The 19,492-nt window shown below is 36.3% G+C and overlaps 1 protein-coding gene across 1 annotated transcript in view; it reads right to left on the bottom strand.

Moving 5' to 3' along the window:
- Positions 1–19,492, bottom strand: part of DNAH14 (dynein axonemal heavy chain 14) — a 628,991-nt gene that overhangs the window by 40,761 nt on the left and 568,738 nt on the right. The window contains exons 61-63 of the mRNA XM_031935270.1: positions 11,839–12,075; positions 9,843–9,928; positions 5,058–5,214 (exon numbers count right to left, since the gene is read on the bottom strand). Coding sequence (XP_031791130.1) covers positions 5,058–5,214; positions 9,843–9,928; positions 11,839–12,075 — 480 coding nt within the window. The remainder of the gene's footprint in view (positions 1–5,057; positions 5,215–9,842; positions 9,929–11,838; positions 12,076–19,492) is intronic.

Raw genomic sequence — 19,492 nt, 5'->3', positions numbered from 1 at the left:
GTTTCTTTTGCTATGGAGAAGCTCTTTAGTTTAATTAGATCCCATTTGTCAATTTTAGGTTTTGTTGCCATTGCATTTGGTGTTTTAGACATGAAGTCCTTGCCCATGCCTATGTTCTGAATGGTATTACTTATGTTTTCCTCTAGGGTTTTTATGGTATTAGGTCTAACATTTAAGTCTCTAATCCATCTTGAATTAATTTTCATATAAGGAGTAAGGAAGGGATCCAGTTTCAGCTTTCTACTTATGGCTAGCCAATTTTCCCAGCACCATTTATTAAATACGGAATCCTTTCCCCATTTCTTGTTTTTGTCAGGTTTGTCAAAGATCAGATGGTTGTAGATGTGTGGTATTATTTCTGAGGGCTCTGTTCTGTTCCATTGGTCTATATCTCTGTTTTGGTACCAGTACCATGCTGTTTTGGTTACTGTAGCCTTGTAGTATAGTTTGAAGTCAGGTAGCGTGATGCCTCGAGCTTTGTTCTTTTGACTTGGGATTGTCTTGGCAATGAAGGCTCCTTTTTGGTTCCATATGAACTTTAAAGCAGTTTTTTCCAATTCTGTGAAGAAAGTCATTGGTAGCTTAATGAGGATGGCATTGAATCTATACATTACCTTGGTCAGTATGGCCATTGTCATGATATTGATTCTTCCTATCCATGAGCATGGAATGTTCTTCCATTTGTTTGTGTCCTCTTTTATTTCATTGAGCAGTGGTTTGTAGTTCTCCTTGAAGAGGTCCTTCACATCCCTTGTAAGTTGGATTCCTGGGTATTTTATTCTCTTTGAAGCTATTGTGAATGGGAGTTCATTCATGATTTGGCTCTCTGTTTGCCTGTTATTGCTGTATTAGAATGCTTGTGATTTTTGCACATGGATTTTTTATCCTGAGACTTTGCTGAGGTTGCTTATCAGCTTAAGGAGATTTTGGGCTGAGACGATGGGGTTTTCTAAATATACAATCATGTCATCTGCAAACAGGGACATTTGACTTGCTCTTTTCCTAATTGAATGCCCTTTATTTCTTTCTCTTGCCTGATTGCCATGCCCAGAACTTCCAACACTGTGTTGGATAGGAGTGGTGAGAGAGGGCATCCCTGTCTTGTGCCAGTTTTTAAGGGGAATGCTTCCAGTTTTTGCCCATTCAGTATGATATTGGCTGTGGGTTTATCATAAATAGCTCTTATTATTTTGGGATACGTTCCCTCAATACCGAATTTATTGAGAGTTTTTAGCATGAAGGGTTGTTGAATTTTGTTGAAGGCCTTTTCTGCATCTATTGAGATAATCATGTGGTTTTTGTCTTTGGTTCTGTTTATATGCTGGAGTACATTTATTGATTTGCATATGTTGAACCAGTCTTGCATCCCAGGGTTGAAGCCCACTTCATCATGGTGGATAAGCTTTTTGATGTGCTGCTGGATTTGGTTTGCCAGTATTTTATTGAGGATTTTTGCATCGATGCTTATCAGGGATATTGGTCTAAAATTCTCTTTTTTTGTTGTGGCTCTGCCAGTCTTTAGTATCAGGATGATGTTGGCCTCATACAATGAATTAGGGAGGATTCCCTCTTTTTCTATTGATTGAAATAGTTTCAGAAGGAATGGTACCAGCTCTTCCTTGTACCTCTGGTAGAATTTGGCTGTGAATCTATCTGGGCCTGGACTTTTTTTGCTTGGTAGGCTATTAATTATTGCCTCAATTTCAGAGCCTACTATTGGTCTATTCAGGGATTCAACTTCTTCCTGGTTTAGTTTTGGGAGAGTGTATGTGTCCAGGAATTTGTCCATTTCATCTAGGTTTTCTAGTTTATTTGCGTAGAGGAGTTTGTAGTATTCTCTGATGGTAGTGTGTATTTCTGTGGGGTAGGTGGTGATATCCCCTTTATCATTTTTTATTGCATCTATTTGATTCCTCTCTCTTTTCTTCTTTATTAGTCTTGCTAGCAGTCTATCAATTTTGTTGATCTTTAAAAAAAACCAGCTCCTGGATTCATTGATTTTTTGAAGAGTTTTTGTGTCTCTATCTGCTTCAGTTCTGCTCTGATCTTAGTTATTTCTTGCCTTCTGCTAGCTTTTGAATGTGTTTGCTCTTGCTTCTGTAGTTCTTTTAATTGTTATGTAAGGGTGTCAATTTTAGATCTTTCCTGTTTTCTCTTGTGGGCATTTAGTGCCATAAATTTTCCTCTACACACTACTTCAAATGTGTCCCAGAGTTTCTGGTATGTTGTATCTTTGTTCTCATTGGTTTTAAAGAACATGTTTATTTCTGCCTTCATTTTGTTATGTACCCAGTAGTCATTCAGGAGCAGGTTGTTCAGTTTCCATGTAGTTGAGCAGTTTTGATTGAGTGTCTTAGTCCTGATTTCTAGTTTGATTGCACTGTGGTCTGAGAGACAGTTTGTTATAATTTCTGTTTTTTTACAATTGCTGAGGAGTGCTTTACTTCCAACTATGTGGTCAATTTTGGAATACGTGCGATGTGGTGCTGAGAAGAATGTATATTCTGTTGATTTGGGGTGGAGAGTTCTGTAGATGTCTATTAGGTTTGCTTGGTGCAGAGTTGAGTTCAATTCCTGGATATCCTTGTTAACTTTCTGTCTCGTTGATCTGTCTAATGTTGACAGTGGGATGTTAAAGTCTCTCATTATTATTGTGTGGGAGTCTAGGTCTCTTTGTAAGTCTCTAAGGACATGCTTTATGAATCTGGGTGCTCCTGTATTGGGTGCATATAGATTTAGGATAGTTAGCTCTTCTTGTTGAATTGATCCCTTTACCCTTATGTAATGGCCTTGTCTCTTTTGATCTTTGATGGTTTAAAGTCTGTTTTATCAGAGACTAGGATTGCAACCCCTGCCTTTTTTTGTTTTCCATTTGCTTGGTAGATCTTCCTCCATCCCTTTATTTTGAGCCTATGTGTGTCTCTACATGTGAGATGGGTCTCCTGAATACAGCAAACTGATAGGTCTTGACTCTTTATCCAATTTGCCAGTCTATGTCTTTTAATTGGACCATTTGCCAATTTACATTTAAGATTAATATTGTTATGTGTGTGCTTGATCCTGTCATTATGATGTTAGCTGTTTTTTTTTGCTCGTTGGTTGATGCAGTTTCTTCCTAGCATCGATGGTCTTTATATTTTGGCATGTTTTTGCAATGGCTGGCACCGGTTGTTCCTTTCCATGTTAAGTGCTTCCTTCAGGATCTCTTGTAAGGCAGGCCTGATGGTGACAAAATCTCTCAGCATTTGCTTGTCTGTAAAGGATTTTATTTCTCCTTCACTTATGAAACTTAGTTTGGCCTGATATAAAATTCTGGGTTGAAAATTCTTTCTTAAAGAATGTTGAATATTGGGCCCCACTCTCTTCTGGCTTGTAGAGTTTCTGCCGAGAGATCTGCTGTTAGTCTGATGGGTTTCCCTTTGTGGGTAACCCGACCTTTCTCTCTGGCTGCCCTTAACATTTTTTCCTTCATTTCAACTTTAGTGAATCTGACAATTACGTGTCTTGGAGTTGCTCTTCTCAAGGAGTATCTTTGTGGTGTTCTCTGTGTTTCCTGAATTTGAATGTCGGCCTGCCTTACTAGGTTGGGGAAGTTCTCCTGGATAATATCCTGCAGAGTGTTTTCCAACTTGGTTCCATTCTCCCCGTCACTTTCAGTTACACCAATCAGATGTAGATTTGGTCTTTTCACATAATCCCATATTTCTTGGAGGCTTTGTTCATTTTTTTTACTCTTTTTTCTCTAAACTTCTCTTCTCACTTCATTTCATTCATTTGACCTTCAGTCACTGATACTCTTTCTTCCAGTTGATCGAGTTGGTTACTGAAACTTGTGCATTTGTCACATAGTTCCTGTGTCATGGTTTTCATCTCTATCAGGTCATTTATGGACTTCTCTGCATTGGTTATTCTAGTTATCCATTTGTCAAATCTTTTTTCAGGGTTTTTAGCTTCTTTGCACTGGGTTTGTAGTTTCTCCTTTAGCTCTAAGAAGTTTGATCAATTGAAGCCTTCTTCTCTCAACTTGTCAAAGTCATTCTCCATCCAGCTTTGTTCTGTTGCTGGCGAGGAGCTGTGTTCCTTTGGAGGGGGAGAGGCGCTCTGATTTTTTGAGTTTTCAGCTTTTCTGCACTGCTTTTCCCCATCTTTGTGGTTTTATCTACCTTTGGTCTTTGATGATGGTGACGTACAGATGGGGTTTTGGTGTGGACGTCCTTTCTCTTTGTTAGTTTTCCTTCTAACAGTCAGTACCCTCAGCTGCAAGTCTGTTGGAGTTTGCTTGAGGTCCACTCCAGACCCTGTTTGCCTAGGTATCAGCAGCAGAGGCTCAGTTGGAAATACAGAAATCACCTGTCTTCTGTGTCGCTCACGCTGCGAGCTGGAGGCTGGAGCTGTTCCTATTTGGCCATCTTGGTGCCCAGCAAAGTATTTTCTGTGCAGAAAATCATCATTGATAAATTTTTCCATATTTGTGAATCTGAGAGGTTTTATTCCTCTGTGATATTTTCAGAGAGATTTATTCTTAGTAAAAAGTCGTAATTAACTCCTTTCCCAAAAATTTTAAATAGGGCTAGGAAAATATTTTAAACACGGAATAATCTGACACAGAACCTATTTCTCCATATCTCTTGGCTGATATTGTATCATCAATGTATTATTCTGTTCTGACACTACTATGAAGAAATACCTGAGACTGAGTAATTTATAAAGTAAGTAGGTTTAATTCACTCACAGTTCTGCATGGCTGGGGAGGCCTCAGGAAACTTACAATCATGGCAGAAGGCAAAGGAGAAGCAGGCACCTTCTTCACAGGGTGGCCAGATGGAATGAGTGCCAGGAGGGGAAATACCAGGTTCTTATAAAACCATCGGATCTCAAGAGACTCACTCACTATCACGAGAACAGCATGGGGGGAACCACCCCCATGATCCAATTACCTCCACCTGCTCTCGCCCTTGACACATGAGGATTATGGGGATTACAATTAAAGGTGAGATTTGGGTGAGGACACACAGCCAAACCATATTGATCATCTTAACTATTCACAAATAGCTTACCATGAGACTGAATAAGTATCAGCGGAGTTCTGGCATTGGATTCTTTATATGCATCTTTCAAATTAACTCCAGTTCTTTGAAGATATTCATTTCCCATTTTTTCAGTTATAAACTTTCTCACTGAGTTATTTAAACTTTCTGGTCTAAGAATTTTTATCTAAAAAAGAAAATATGGAAGATAAGGTAAAATTAAAAATCTCCCAGGGAGATATTCCCTATGGTAAAATGAAATAAAAATAAGTAGTATTCAGTTTTTAGCTTTTCAGCTAGAGTTCTCCTGTTGGGAAAGCTTAATGGGAAAGTCTATGCATGGAGGGGAAGCTGTTACCATGTTCCTGTGGCCATAATGTGGCCCTTCTTAGATACCAGGGCTACCTTGTGCCTCTATCTCTTTCACACTCTGAGTGAGCTCTTGCTTTGTTTGTAAATATCCAAGTTATACTCCCTAACTCTGCAAAAAGAAATTTTTTCCACCTTGGTTTTCTTCCTGCTCTACTATACATGTCTAGAGCAAGAAAACCCTGTGGTGTCGGAGGGAAGAAAATCCAGGATAACACAACTGGAAGAGTATTAATTCTTCCATTAATAAAATGAAAACAAATGGCACAATCTTTATATGTTTAAGCAACTAGAATACAAATCTGAAAAGAATGCTAGATGGACTAAAAGATTTTGGAAACAGTATAAATGTGTAGTAAACAGAGGTTCAGGGTATACTGGAAATCATTGCAAATTTCAGAGGAAAGACCTTTCCCATAAAAACTGTTTTACACAAATCACTTACATGATATTTCTCTACATAATGACCATAAAATATGTCCTGAACATGTTCAACATCTGGGACTCCATCATTTAAAGCAAAACTGAAGCTACACATGTCTGTGTCTGTGTGATGTACCAGGTTGGACTATGGGAAGTTGCCATTTTTACCTTTCAAAAACTGTCAAATATTGGCAATTTTATATGTTTAACACAGCACATTTAATCATTATGCTGAATTCTGCTCTTTTCTGTTATGTTTTGGAAAAATTATTCTTAAAATTTTCTTTTAATTATATGTATCATATATTTTTAAAAATGAAAATAAGCACCACACAAAGACTCTAGGTCTAATAGCAGAGTTTACTCAGAATATCCAGCTAGTGAGACCATGTTAGAATCACTGAGTGAAACAAATGATTAGGTGTTTCCCCGATACCATCACTGTTGAGAATCTATGCTCCCAAATGGTCATCATAATTTTTTGTCACCAGCATGCCACTAGCTCCTCTTTTTATTCTATGGATTAATCAATATTTGGTTACATTTCTCCACCGTTGTAAATTTTAACCTTGAGGCTTATTTTTTATTTTTTTCTTTTTTTAGAGGTAGGAGAGAAAGGGAAGGTAGAAGAAACAGAGTTCTGTTGAATTCAAATTCAATTTCACTAGCTCCTTTCTAAGCAACCACAAATCGTTCTGAAAATCTTCTGCATGTCTATATCCCCTCATTGTCCTCTTTCACACCCTCTTTTCAGTCCAATAGGCTATAGCAGTGGCGAGGGGTGAAAAGCTAGGCAAAGTCCTTGTCCTCATGGAACTCTGAGAAATTCTTCTCCAGGGCAAGCTTCTTTCTAATATATTTTAACTTAATCTTTTATGTGACAATCTCAATTTCTAACTCTTACAGGTCAGGCTCAGTTTTAAATATCTAACTTAGTTTTCCTATGCATACGTTCAACACTTGATCAGACCATGACTTCTAACTTCTGGTTTGGAAGATAGGATCATTATACTCATAAAATTTCTAGTTCATATCACTGGGAACTTACTGGGAGAAGGTAATGTGGCACAGGTTTAAAATCTAGTTATTTTTGTTGTTCAGGTAATTCATCCTTGCTACATAAAATTCAAGCAATGCAAAAAGGTAAAAATGAAAAAGTGAAGGTCTTACTCCCCAGATACATTGTTTCTTGTATTGTTACTCCCCAGATATATCCCCAGATATGTTGTTTCTTATGGCTCCTCCTAGATATTTTCAACACATATACAGGCATCTCTCCACCTCCCTCCCTTTCTCCACAAATGAAGTTGTTCTATACAGATTGTTCAATATTTTGTATTTGTCAATTAGTATAGCTTAAATATATTTTCATGTCACTACTATGTCAATAATCCACATGTAGAGTAGAGGTATCAATCTTGTCTAAAGTAGTCAGGTAGATAACAAAAATTAGAGAAGTGGGTTGGATAGAAGAAGAAAATCCTCTTCTAAAAGAAAAATAAAGATGCAAATATCATCATATTTGCAAATGGCAACTAACATTCAACGGCAGTGTCAGGAAGTAGCAGTGAGCAGTGAAGACTGTAGTGCACTGGGCCAAAGGGATAGACACTACTCAGCTCTAGCTATTGCTGCCATTGAGGAATGTGGGCTCAGTGTTGCCTAAAGCCAGAAATCTGGATTTTTATTTGAAATCTCTCAATTTTCAAATTTTGCCTCAAAAATAAAAAATAATCCAAACTCAAACCAAAACAAAAAACAAATGTGTGTATCAATGTTCATAGCAGCATTGTTCACAATAGCCGAAAGGCAGAAACAAACCTTTGTTGTCTATCAATGGATTAATGGCTAAATGAAACATGATATATATACACACAATGGGGTATTACTCAGCCTTAAAATAGGAGGAAATTCTGACACATGGTACAACATGGATGAACTCTGAAAACATCATGCTATGTGAAATAAGCCAGACATAAGCATGATGGGAGGCAGAAGGTAGAATGGTGGTTGCCAGCAACTGTCAGGAGGATAGACTGGGGAGTTATTATTTAACAGGTACAGAATTTCTATTTAAGACGATGACAAAGTTTTGGAAAGGTATGGGGATGATAGTTATGCAACACTGTCACCGAATTGCATGCTTAAAGGGTTAAAAGGGATTATTATGAAGATTAAATGAAATAATGTATCTATATTTTATCACAATAAACCCAGAAAACAACTCACTTCAAGATATGTATACATATAATTTTTAAAAAAATATATGATATTTATTTAGTTATTTTTGCTTAAAAACTTGGAAGTTGCTATGGTCTGAATGCTGGTGTCTCCTCCAAATTTATATGGTGAAACCTAATCTCCAATGTGTCAGTATTAAGAGGTGGAAACTTAGGAGAGGATTAGGTCATGAGGGTGAGATTAGTTCCCTTATAAAGATAGTTCCCTTATAAATAAGTCTTGAGGAACCTGGGCAACATAGTGAGATCTCATCTCTTAAAAAATTAGCCTGTCATGGTGAGCCACACCTGTAGTCTCAGCTACTCAGGTGGCTGAGGCAGGAGTTTCAGGCTGCAGTGAACTATGATCACACCACTACACTACAGCCCTACAGCCTGGATGACAGAATGAGACCTAATTTAAAAAAAGAAAAGAAAAGAAAAAGACTTTCTTGTTGTGAGGACACAGCAAGACGATGCCACCCATGAAGCAAGCCCTTACCAGACACTGAATCTGCTGGGTCCTTGAAGTTGGACTCCCAGCCTCCAGCGTGGTGAGCAGTACATTTCCGTTGTTTATAAATTACCCAATCTATTGGGTTTTAGCAATCTATTTTGTTACAGCAACCCAGATGAATGAAGACAGAAATCTTCTAAGCAAGATCACAGGTTCAAATCCATTTGATTAGTAATAAATTGCACCTGAAAAGTTGCAAAAAACCAAACAAAACTTCAGGCCAAATAAAACATGTTTATAAGCCAGATGCAGCCATATTTTGCAATCTTTACATAGAGAGAATTTTTAAAGTGTTGCAAATATAAAGTTTAAGGCAGAAATCAAAAGGATTACTGGTTGTCCAGGTTAGCATTTTCAAGAATTTCAGGAAATTAAGGATTTAAGGAATTTAAATGAGGTGAGAGATTTTCCCCTCACTAAATTAAGGAATGAATGTCAAAATAAAGATTTTTTTTAAGCAATAAGGATGAATTTAGGATAATCTACTCTGAAAAGTATAATATAGTATGACTACCAAGAACACAGATATGAGAGCCAAGCTGTCTGAGATTCAACCTGGCTCTATTAGGCAATTTATAAACCTTGGTTTCCTAATCTGTAAAATGAGGGAAATAATTGTGCCTACCTTCCAAGACTATTAGAAGTATTAACTGGAATAATATATGTAAAGTGCTTAACACATACTAAACTCTTCATGTGTTAGGGGTGCTAATAAATGACACCCATGCATACCCATAATCCACCAACCTCTACCCTCAGCCAGGTTCTGAAACAATTGAGAAATAGAGGTGTTGGGCAAAAATATCATTTTATTAATAATAAAGGTCATGCTGGTGGATGTGGCTTAGGTATGAGGCAACAATGTGCTTCCTGATACAGAATCTAGAATTAGACAGACTTACCTGTCACAGGTAGTGCTGGTCAGCCATTGGCCTCTCCCTACAGGACCAAGGTCTGTTCCTGTATGGTTTATGGCATGGAGAGGCAGCCAGCAAGTATGCTCGTTACAGGCAGACAAATCCCAAAAGGGACAGGGCTATGAGTCCTCCTCTCTAGGGAAGAACAAATGAGGGGAGAGAGGGACTCCAGGAATATTCCTCACATTGGACTCTCCATATGAAAGAAGCATTAAGGGGAGGTGTAGGTGTTTCCCTCTCACGTTAAAGTTCACAAAATGTACTTTAAAAATACATTTTACTTGTAAAATTTTAATTTTGAAGGGCTTAAGTTACTAATAAAGCACTCAAAATATTTAGAATATTAATATTTCCTCATAAGATATCTTACCAAAATAAGTCTTTGAAATGAAGTGAGTTTCTCCCAGGGAAAAGTTGTAGGATTACATGTTTCTTTATTTTCATTCAAAAGTTCAGCTAGATATAATTTAGAGAAAGAAACTGGGATTAATAGTCAAATACTTTTTATCATTAAAAGATATCACAATGAACATTTCTGCCATAAAATTGTGAAGTTTTTTTTTTCTCAACATGGCTGACTTTTAAAGTGAGCTTTATTTCTGTAAGCTTTACGGCATCACTAGCTGTGCTTCACACCTCAAAAGAGGGAGACATTAAGATAGATTTAAGTTTCAACCTGGACCAACTGAAGTGGTGAATGAATAGTAATATAAGAAGATGATGGACAGATGAAGAAATAAAATGAGAAGCCAAAGGCACAGCCAGTCAACACATTATAACCTGTTCCTGTATATGTGGTGTTTTTCTGATGAATATAAACTAATAAGAGTAGAGGTTGGAGATTTCTATTCATCCAGCTATAACAGATATGGGGAATGAGAATCAAATGGAAATGCAACCAGATTATCAAATTTTTGAAAAATTAAATATTATATCTATCTATCTATATTTAATACTGACCCCTCTTACCACCACAATAGAGTCCTGCTGGATTACAATTTTTTGCAAGGTGGGAAGCCTTCTAGTCTTCATTTCCAGCTGTCCCGGATATGGTTATCATTTCTACTTACCTCTTATTTCTGTGGTATTTTCCAAATGTCTAACTTTAAATACAAATTAGTTATAGAAATGGCTTTTTTGAATGCAGATAATATTGATGTGTCGATCTTAAGAAAAGTTCATGATACATGAAGGTATAGTTATAAATGGATAATTTGGGGTTATTTGCAAAATAAAAAGATCTTCACTTTACAAAAAGGGTCAATAAAGAATTCTTTTAAATAAAAGTTGCTGACTCTTACAGTATAATAAATTATGGGTCCCACATATATTAGAGATAAATGCAACAAAATAAAATGATAATGACTCAAAGAGAAAACTCTACAGGAGGAGGAGACCTTAATAAGAACTTGAAATCAAGAATGTATAAAAGAAAAAAATAGACATAATTGACTATACAAACATTTAAACACATATAGCATAGGTACTATAAAAACAAATTCAATAGACAATAAATAATTCAGAAAAATATTTGAATATAGATGTTAATACATATAATAAGGCAAAAGCGAATATCTATAACACTAATGGGAGTTTAAGCTTTTCAGATGGGCAAAATTAAAAAAAATCAATACTCCTATGGAAAATGGGCGTTCATATTGCTGGTGGAAATATAAATTATCATAGACTTTTAAAGAAAGCAACTTGGCAGCAACTGTTAACATAAAAATAATTTCCTTTTGTTCCAGCAATTCCACTTCTGATTATTTATCTTATAGAAATAAAAGCAAAGGAAAAATGTATAAGGATGTTTATGTTATTGCATAATATAATTGTCTATTTTGGCAAAAATCAGGAAGTGAAGTAGAGCAAAATGTGGAAGGAAACAAATTAGGTTGTATTCTGAGTGGGGGTGTTATGAGTGAAGGTAGTAGGGAAAAACGAAGGAGAGTTCGAAGTGGAAAAAGAAAAAGAAAAAGATGTGCTAAAAATAGTAAGTCATTTGAATTTAAGGTAAGATCCTTTCCCATGTAATTTTAAAAATACACATTTGTTAAAATGAACAATATATGTAGGTTTGCTCAGATTCAAGGTTCCAAACTAGCATGGTGTAATGAAACTAGTGTGGTATATTTAATCTCTCTGAAATTCTGATTTCTAATCAGATTTTCTCATGAAGTTCATTAGAATCCTTTCATGGATTGTTATGAGGATTATACTGAATAACATGTGCATGCTTAGAATGTAGTTATATTCCTCCCTCCAAATTTTTCATAATGTAAGATATTGTACGACATTTACAAATTGAAAATCCATACACATACACAGGTACTTAAGTTAGGTTAAAACATTGAATGCTTTCTTACTCTCCTCTGGTGGTTTTGTATTTTCCTCCAATGAAGCATTTTCTGAAGAGAAAGGTGTGCTGATCAGAGAATAAACTGCTTTACTGTTCTTAAAAGTATCCCATTGTGATACATTTGATAAAAGGGATTTGCACAGAAGTGAAAATGGTTCCAGGTGAGCGCTGACATATTGGCACTGCCTCCACCTCGAATCTGACAGCCACTGAAGATGCTGACTTTCATCTATTTCAAATGTGCCTAATAAAAAAAGAAAAATGATCACATTAGAAGAGATAAGCCCTTTACCTTTTAGTTATTCATTACAAAGTAGATACTTGACAAAGATGTGCTGCTAGGCTATTTCATATAAAAACTATTTTATAGAAATAAAAATATATTTTACATAAATAAAACAGAAAGCTACTTTATATAAAAATTACATAAGAGGTAATTGTTTTTATTGTGGTAAAAATATAACTAAATTTATCATCTAAACCTTTTTTTGCTTTTGTTTTTTGAGACAGAGTCTCATTCTCACTCAGGCTGGAGTGCAGTGGTGCGATCTCTGCTCACTGCAACATTTGCTTCCTGGTTTCAAGCGATTATTGTGCCTCAGCCTCACAAGTAGCTGGGATTACAGGTGTGTGCCACAATGCCCGGCTAGTTTTTGTATTTTTTGCCATGTTGGCCAGGCTGATCTCAAACTCCTGGCCTAAAGTGATCTGCTCCCCACCTTGACCTCCCAAAGTGTTGGGACTACAGGCATGAGCCACTGCACCCAGCCCATCTTAACCATTCTTAAGTGTACACTTTGGTAGTGTTAAAGATATTAATCCTGTTGTGAAACTGAGAATAAATCCCAGTTGGTTATGGTGTACAATCTTCTTAATGTGCTGTTGAATTTGGTTTGTGAGTATTTTGCGGAGGATTTTTGCATCAATGTTATTCAGAAATACTGGTCTGTAGTTTACTTGTAGTATGTTTGTCTGGCTTTGGTATCAGAATAATACTGGCCTCACAGAATGAGTTAGGAAGTGTTTCTGTCTCTTCAATTTTTTGAAAGAGCTTCAGGAAAATTTATGTTAATTTTTAAATGTTTGGTAGAATTCAATGAAGCCAACTGGTCCTAAAATTTGCTTTTTTTTTTTTTTTTGGCGGTTTTTGGTTACCTGTTCAATCTCCTTGTTATTGGTGTGTTCAGATTTTCTATTTCTTCATGATTCAGTCTCAGTAGACTACAAGGAATTTATCCATTATTTCTAGGTTATCCAATTCATTGGCATACAATTGTTCATGGTAGTCTCTTAGAAATCTTTTTATTTCTCTGCATCTACTTTAATGCTGTCCCTTTCTTTCCTGATTTTTATTATTTGCATCTTCTCTCTTTTTTTCTTAGTTAACTGAGCTCAAGGTTTGCAAATTTTGTTGATCTTTTCAAAACACCAACCATTAGTTTTGTTTATTTTTTTCTATTCTCTATTTTGTTTATCACTGCTTTAGTCTTTATTATTTCATTCCTTTTGCTAGCTTTGGGTTTAATACATTGTTTTTCTAGTTTCTTGAGGTAAAAGTTAAGTACACTTTCTTCTTTTTTAATGTAGGTATTTACAGTTATAAACTTTCATCTTAGCACTGCTTTCAATGTATCCCCTAAGTTTTAATATGTTGCATTTTCATTTGTCCCTAAGTATTTTCTAACTTCCCTTGTGATTTAGTCTTTGACCTACTGGGTGTTTAAGAGTGTGTTAATTTCTACATCTTTGTGGATTTTTCGGTTTTCATTCTGTTGATTTCTAGTATCATTTCATTGTGTTTGGCAAATACACTTGATATGACTTCTTCTTGAATTTGTTAAGACTTGTTTTATGGTCTAACATGTGGTCTATCCTGGGGAATATTTATGTGTACTTAATAAGAATGTACATATTGCTGTTATTGGGAAGACAGTTCTGTGTATGTCTGTTTGATCCAGTTGATCTACCGTGTTGTTCAATTTTCTTATGACTTTCTGTTTCATTGTTTTATTCACTACTAAAAATGGAGTACTGAAGTCTCCTACTATTATTAGGTCGCTGTCTTATTTCTCCCTTCAATTTGTCAAAGTTTGCTTCATGTATTTGGGAGCTCTGAGGTTTAGTGCATAAGCATTTATTACTACATATCTTCTTGGTGAATTGACCCTTTTATCATTATCTCACATTTGTGTTTGTCTTTTGTAACAGTTTTGATTTCAAGTCTACTTCATCTGATATTAGTATAACCACTCCTACTCTCTTTGGTTACTATTTGCATGGAGTATTTTTCTCCATTCTCATTTTCAGCCTATGTGTTTCTTTAGATATGAGTCTCCTGTAGACAGCATATAGTTAGATACTGTTTTTTAAATTAATTCGGCCAATCTGTGCCTTTTTATTGAAGAGTTTAATCCATTTAAATTTAAAGTAATTACTCATAGGGAAGGAATTACTATTTCCATTTGTTGTTTTCTGTATGTCTTCTAACTTTCTCCCTTCCTGTCCTCTTTTATTGCCTTTTTCGGTATTTGGTTGATTTTCACACTGATATACTTGATTACCTTCTCATTTTGTTTTGTGCATATTCTATAGATATTTTCTTTGTGGTTACTATTGCAATTACATAATTTAATCTTAATTTTATAGCATTCTATGTTAAACTGACAACAACGTAACTTCAGTCTCATACAAAAATTCTACTCCCATTCTGGCAACATAATGAGACCTTGTCTCTACAAAAAATTTTTAAAAATTAGCTGAGTGTGGTGGCATGTGCCTGCAGTCCCCGCTACTTGGGAGGTGAGGTGAGAGGATCACTTGAGCCCAGAAGTTGGAGGCTACAGTGAGCTATGATCCCATCACTGTATTCTAGCCTGGGTGACAGTGAAACTATGTCTTCAAAAAAACCAAAATCTACTAATTTAGGGCTTTAGCATCCCCCTTATGTTATTGATGTCACAAGTTACATTTTTATATATTGCATACCCATTAATACAATTATGGATTAAAAAATGTTTTTGTAACTTAAGTTACATTTACCAAAATTACAATAGTACAGGTTACTATCTTTCTCCACATATTTACCTTTACTGAAAAACCTTATATTTTTCATATAGTTTCATGTTGCTGTGTATTGTCCTTTTGCTTCAACTTGAAGGAGTTTCTTTAGCATTTCTTGGAGACCATGTGTAGTGGGAATAAACTCCCTCAATGTTTGTTTATCTGAGAAATCTTAATTTTTCTTTCATTTTTGAAGGGCAGTTTTGACACGTACAGTATTATTGGTTGAGAGTTTTTTTCTTTTAGCACTTTGAATATATATCTCACTCCCTCTAGTTTGCAAAGGTTTTCCTGAGAAATCACTGGTAATCATATAGAAGCTCCCTTGTATGTACAAATAACTTTTTCTCTTGCTGCTTTCAAGATTCTGTCATTGTCTTTGACTTTAGACAGTTTGATTATAATGTGTCTGCTGTGTTTCTTTTTGGATTCATCCTAGTGGAATTCTTTGAATTTTTTGAACCTGTATGTTTTTTTCTTTCCTTAGATTTGGGAAGTTTTTTTTTTAATTTTTATTTTTTATTTTTATTTTTTATTATTATACTTTAAGTTCTAGGGTACATGTGCATAATGTGCAGGTTTGTTACATATGTATACTTGTGCCATGTTGGTGTGCTGCACCCATCAACTCGTCAGCACCCATCAATTCGTCATTTATATCAGGTATAACTCCCAATGCAATCCCTCCCCCCTCCCCCGCCATGATAGGCCCCGATGTGTGATGTTCCCCTTCCCGAGTCCAAGTGATGTCATTGTTCAGTTCCCACCTATGAGTGAGAATATGCAGTGTTTGGTTTTCTGTTCTTGTGATAGTTTGCTAAGAATGATGGTTTCCAGCTGTATCCATGTCCCTACAAAAGACGCAAACTCATCCTTTTTTATGGCTGCATAGTATTCCATGGTGTATATGTGCCACATTTTCTTTTCTTTTTTTTTTTCATTGATCTTTGTGTGACTTTTCATTTCTTTTTTTTTTTTTTAATTTAATTTTATTTTTTTTTATTATACTTTAAGTTCTAGGGTACATGTGCATAATGTGCAGGTTACATATGTATACATGTGCCATGTTGGTGTGCTGCACCCATCAACTCGTCAGCACCCATCAATTCATCATTTATATCAGGTATAACTCCCCAATGCAATCCCTCCCCCCTACCCCTCCCCATGATAGGCCTCACTGTGTGATGTTCCCCTTCCCGAGTCCAAGTGAGCTCATTGTTCAGTTCCCACCTATGAGTGAGAACATGCGGTGTTTGGTTTTCTCTTCTTGTGATAGTTTGCTAAGAATGATGGTTTCCAGCTGCATCCATGTCCCTACAAAGGACGCAAACTCATCCTTTTTTATGGCTGCATAGTATTCCATGGTGTATATGTGCCACATTTTCTTAATCTAGTCTGTCAGAGATGGACATTTGGGTTGATTCCAAGACTTTGCTATTGTGAATAGTGCCGCAATAAACAAACGTGTGCATGTGTCTTTATAGCAGCATTATTTATAATCCTTTGGGTATATACCCAGTAGTGGGATGGCTGGGTCATATGGTACATCTAGATCTAGATCCTTGAGGAATCGCCATACTGTTTTCCATAATGGTTGAACTAGTTTACAATCCCACCAACAGTGTAAAAGTGTTCCTATTTCTCCACATCCTCTCCAGCATCTGTTGTTTCTTGACTTTTTAATGATTGCCATTCTAACTGGTGTGAGATGGTATGTCATTGTGGTTTTGATTTGCATTTCTCTGATGGCCAGTGATGATGAGCATTTTTTCATGTGTCTGTTGGCTGTATGAATGTCTTCTTTTGAGAAATGTCTGTTCATATCCTTTGCCCACTTTTTGATGGGGTTGTTTGTTTTTTTCTTGTAAATTTGTTTGAGTTCTTTGTAGATTCTGGATATTAGCCCTTTGTCAGATGAGTAGATTGCAAAAATTTTCTCCCATTCTGTAGGTTGCCTTTTCACTCTGACGGTAGTTTCTTCTGCTGTGCAGAGGCTCTTTAGTTTAATCATATCCCATTTGTCAATTTTAGCTTTTGCTGCCGTTGCTTTTGGTGTTTTAGACATGAAGTCCTTGCCCATGCCTATGTCCTGAATGGTACCACCTAGGTTTTCTTCTAGGGTTTTTATGGTATTAGGTCTAACATTTAAGTCTCTAATCCAGCTTGAATTAATTTTCGTATAAGGAGTAAGGAAAGGATCCAGTTTCAGCTTTCTACTTATGGTTAGCCAATTTTCCCAGCACCATTTATTAAATAGGGAATCCTTTCCCCATTTCTTGTTTCTCTCAGGTTTGTCAAAGATCAGATGGCTGTAGATGTGTGGTATTATTTCTGAGGACTCTGTTCTGTTCCATTGGTCTATATCTCTGTTTTGGTACCAGTACCATGCTGTTTGGTTACTGTAGCCTTGTAGTATAGTTTGAAGTCAGGTAGCGTGATGCCTCGAGCTTTGTCCTTTTGACTTAGGATTGTCTTGGCAATGCGGGCTCTTTTTTGGTTCCATATGAACTGTAAAGCCGTTTTTTCCAATTCTGTGAAGAAACTCATTGGTAGCTTAATGGGGATGGCATTGAATCTATAAATAACTTTGGGCAGTATGGCCATTTTCACGATGTTGATTCTTCCTATCCATGAGCATGGTATGTTCTTCCATTTGTTAGTGTCCTCTTTTATTTCACTGAGCAGTGGTTTGTAGTTCTCCTTGAAGAGGTCCTTTACATCCCTTGTAAATTGGATTCCTAGGTATTTTATTCTCTCTGAAGCAATTGTGAATGGAAGTTCATTCATGATTTGGCTCTCTGTTTGTCTGTTACTGGTGTATAAGAATGCTTGTGATTTTTGCACATTAATTTTGTATCCTGAGACTTTGCTGAAGTTGCTTATCAGCTTAAGGAGATTTTGGGCTGAGACAATGGGGTTTTCTAAATATACAATCATGTCATCTGCAAACAGGGACAATTTGTCTTCTTCTTTTCCTAACTGGATACCCTTGATTTCTTTCTCTTGCCTGATTGCCCTAGCCAGAACTTCCAACACTATGTTGAATAGGAGTGGTGAGAGAGGGCATCCCTGTCTTGTGCCAGTTTTCAAAGGGAATTTTTCCAGTTTTTGCCCATTCAGTATGATATTGGCTGTGGGTTTGTCTTAAATAGCTCTTATTATTTTGAGGTACGTTCCATCAATACCGAATTTATTGAGCGTTTTTAGCATGAAGGGCTTTTGAATTTTGTCAAAAGCCTTTTCTGCATCTATGGAGATAATCATGTGGTTCTTGTCTTTGGTTCTGTTTATATGCTGGATTACGTTTATTGATTTGTGAATGTTGAACCAGTCTTGCATCCCAGGGATGAAGCCCACTTGATCATGGTGGATAAGCTTTTTGATGTGCTGCTGAATCCGGTTTGCCTGTATTTAATTGAGGATTTTTGCATCGATGTTCATCAGGGATATTGGTCTAAAATTTCCTTTTTTGTTGTGTCTCTGCCGGGCTTTGGTATCAGGATGATGTTGGCCTCATAAAAGGAGTTAGGGAGGATTCCCTCTTTTTCAATTGATTGGAATAGTTTCAGAAGGAATGGTAGCAGCTCCTCTTTGTACCTCTGGTAGAATTCAGCTGTGAATCCATCTGGTCCTGGACTTTTTTTGGTTGTAGGCTATTAATTGTTGCCTCAATTTTAGAGCCTGCTATTGGTCTATTCAGGGATTCAACTTCTTCCTGGTTTAGTGTTGGAAGAGTGTAAGTGTTCAGGAAATTACCCATTTCTTCTAGATTTTCTAGTTGATTTGCGTAGAGGTGTTTATAGTATTCTCTGATGGTAGTTTGTATTTCTGTGAGGTCGGTGGTGATATCCTCTTTATCATTTTTAATTGCATCTATTTGATTCTTCTCTCTTTTCTTCTTTATTAGTCTTGCTAACGGTCTGTCAATTTTGTTGATCTTTTCAAAAAACCAACTCCTGGATTCATTGATTTTTTGGAGGGTTTTTTGTGTCTGTATCTCCTTCAGTTCTGCTCTGATCTTAGTTATTTCTTGCCTTCTGCTAGCTTTTGAATGTGTTTGCTCTTGCTTCTCCAGTTCTTTTAATTGTGATGTTAGAGTGTCAATTTTAGATCTTTCCAGCTTTCCCTTGTGGGCATTTAGTGCTATAAATTTCCCTCTACACACTGCTTTAAATGTGTCCCAGAGATTCTGGTATGTTGTATCTTTGTTCTCATTGGTTTCAAAGAACATGTTTATTTCTGCCTTCATTTTGTTATGTACCCAGTAGTCATTCAGGAGCAGGTTGTTCAGTTTCCATGTAGTTGAGTGGTTTTGATTGAGTTTCTTAGTCCTGAGTTATGGTTTGATTGCACTGTGGTCTGAGAGACAGTTTGTTATAATTTCTGTTCTTTTACATTTGCTGAGGAGTGCTTTACTTCCAATTATGTGGTCAATTTTGGAATACGTGCGATGTGGTGCTGAGAAGAATGTATATTCTGTTGATTTGGGGTGGAGAGTTCTATAGATGTCTATTAGGTCCACTTGGGGCAGAGATGAGTTCAATTCTTGGATATCCTTGTTAACTTTCTGTCTCATTGATCTGTCTAATGTTGACAGTGGA

This window comes from Piliocolobus tephrosceles, chromosome 1, assembly GCF_002776525.5.
Source record: "Piliocolobus tephrosceles isolate RC106 chromosome 1, ASM277652v3, whole genome shotgun sequence".
Lineage (NCBI taxonomy): Eukaryota > Metazoa > Chordata > Mammalia > Primates > Cercopithecidae > Piliocolobus > Piliocolobus tephrosceles.
This window is presented reverse-complemented; position numbering and strand designations above follow the sequence as displayed.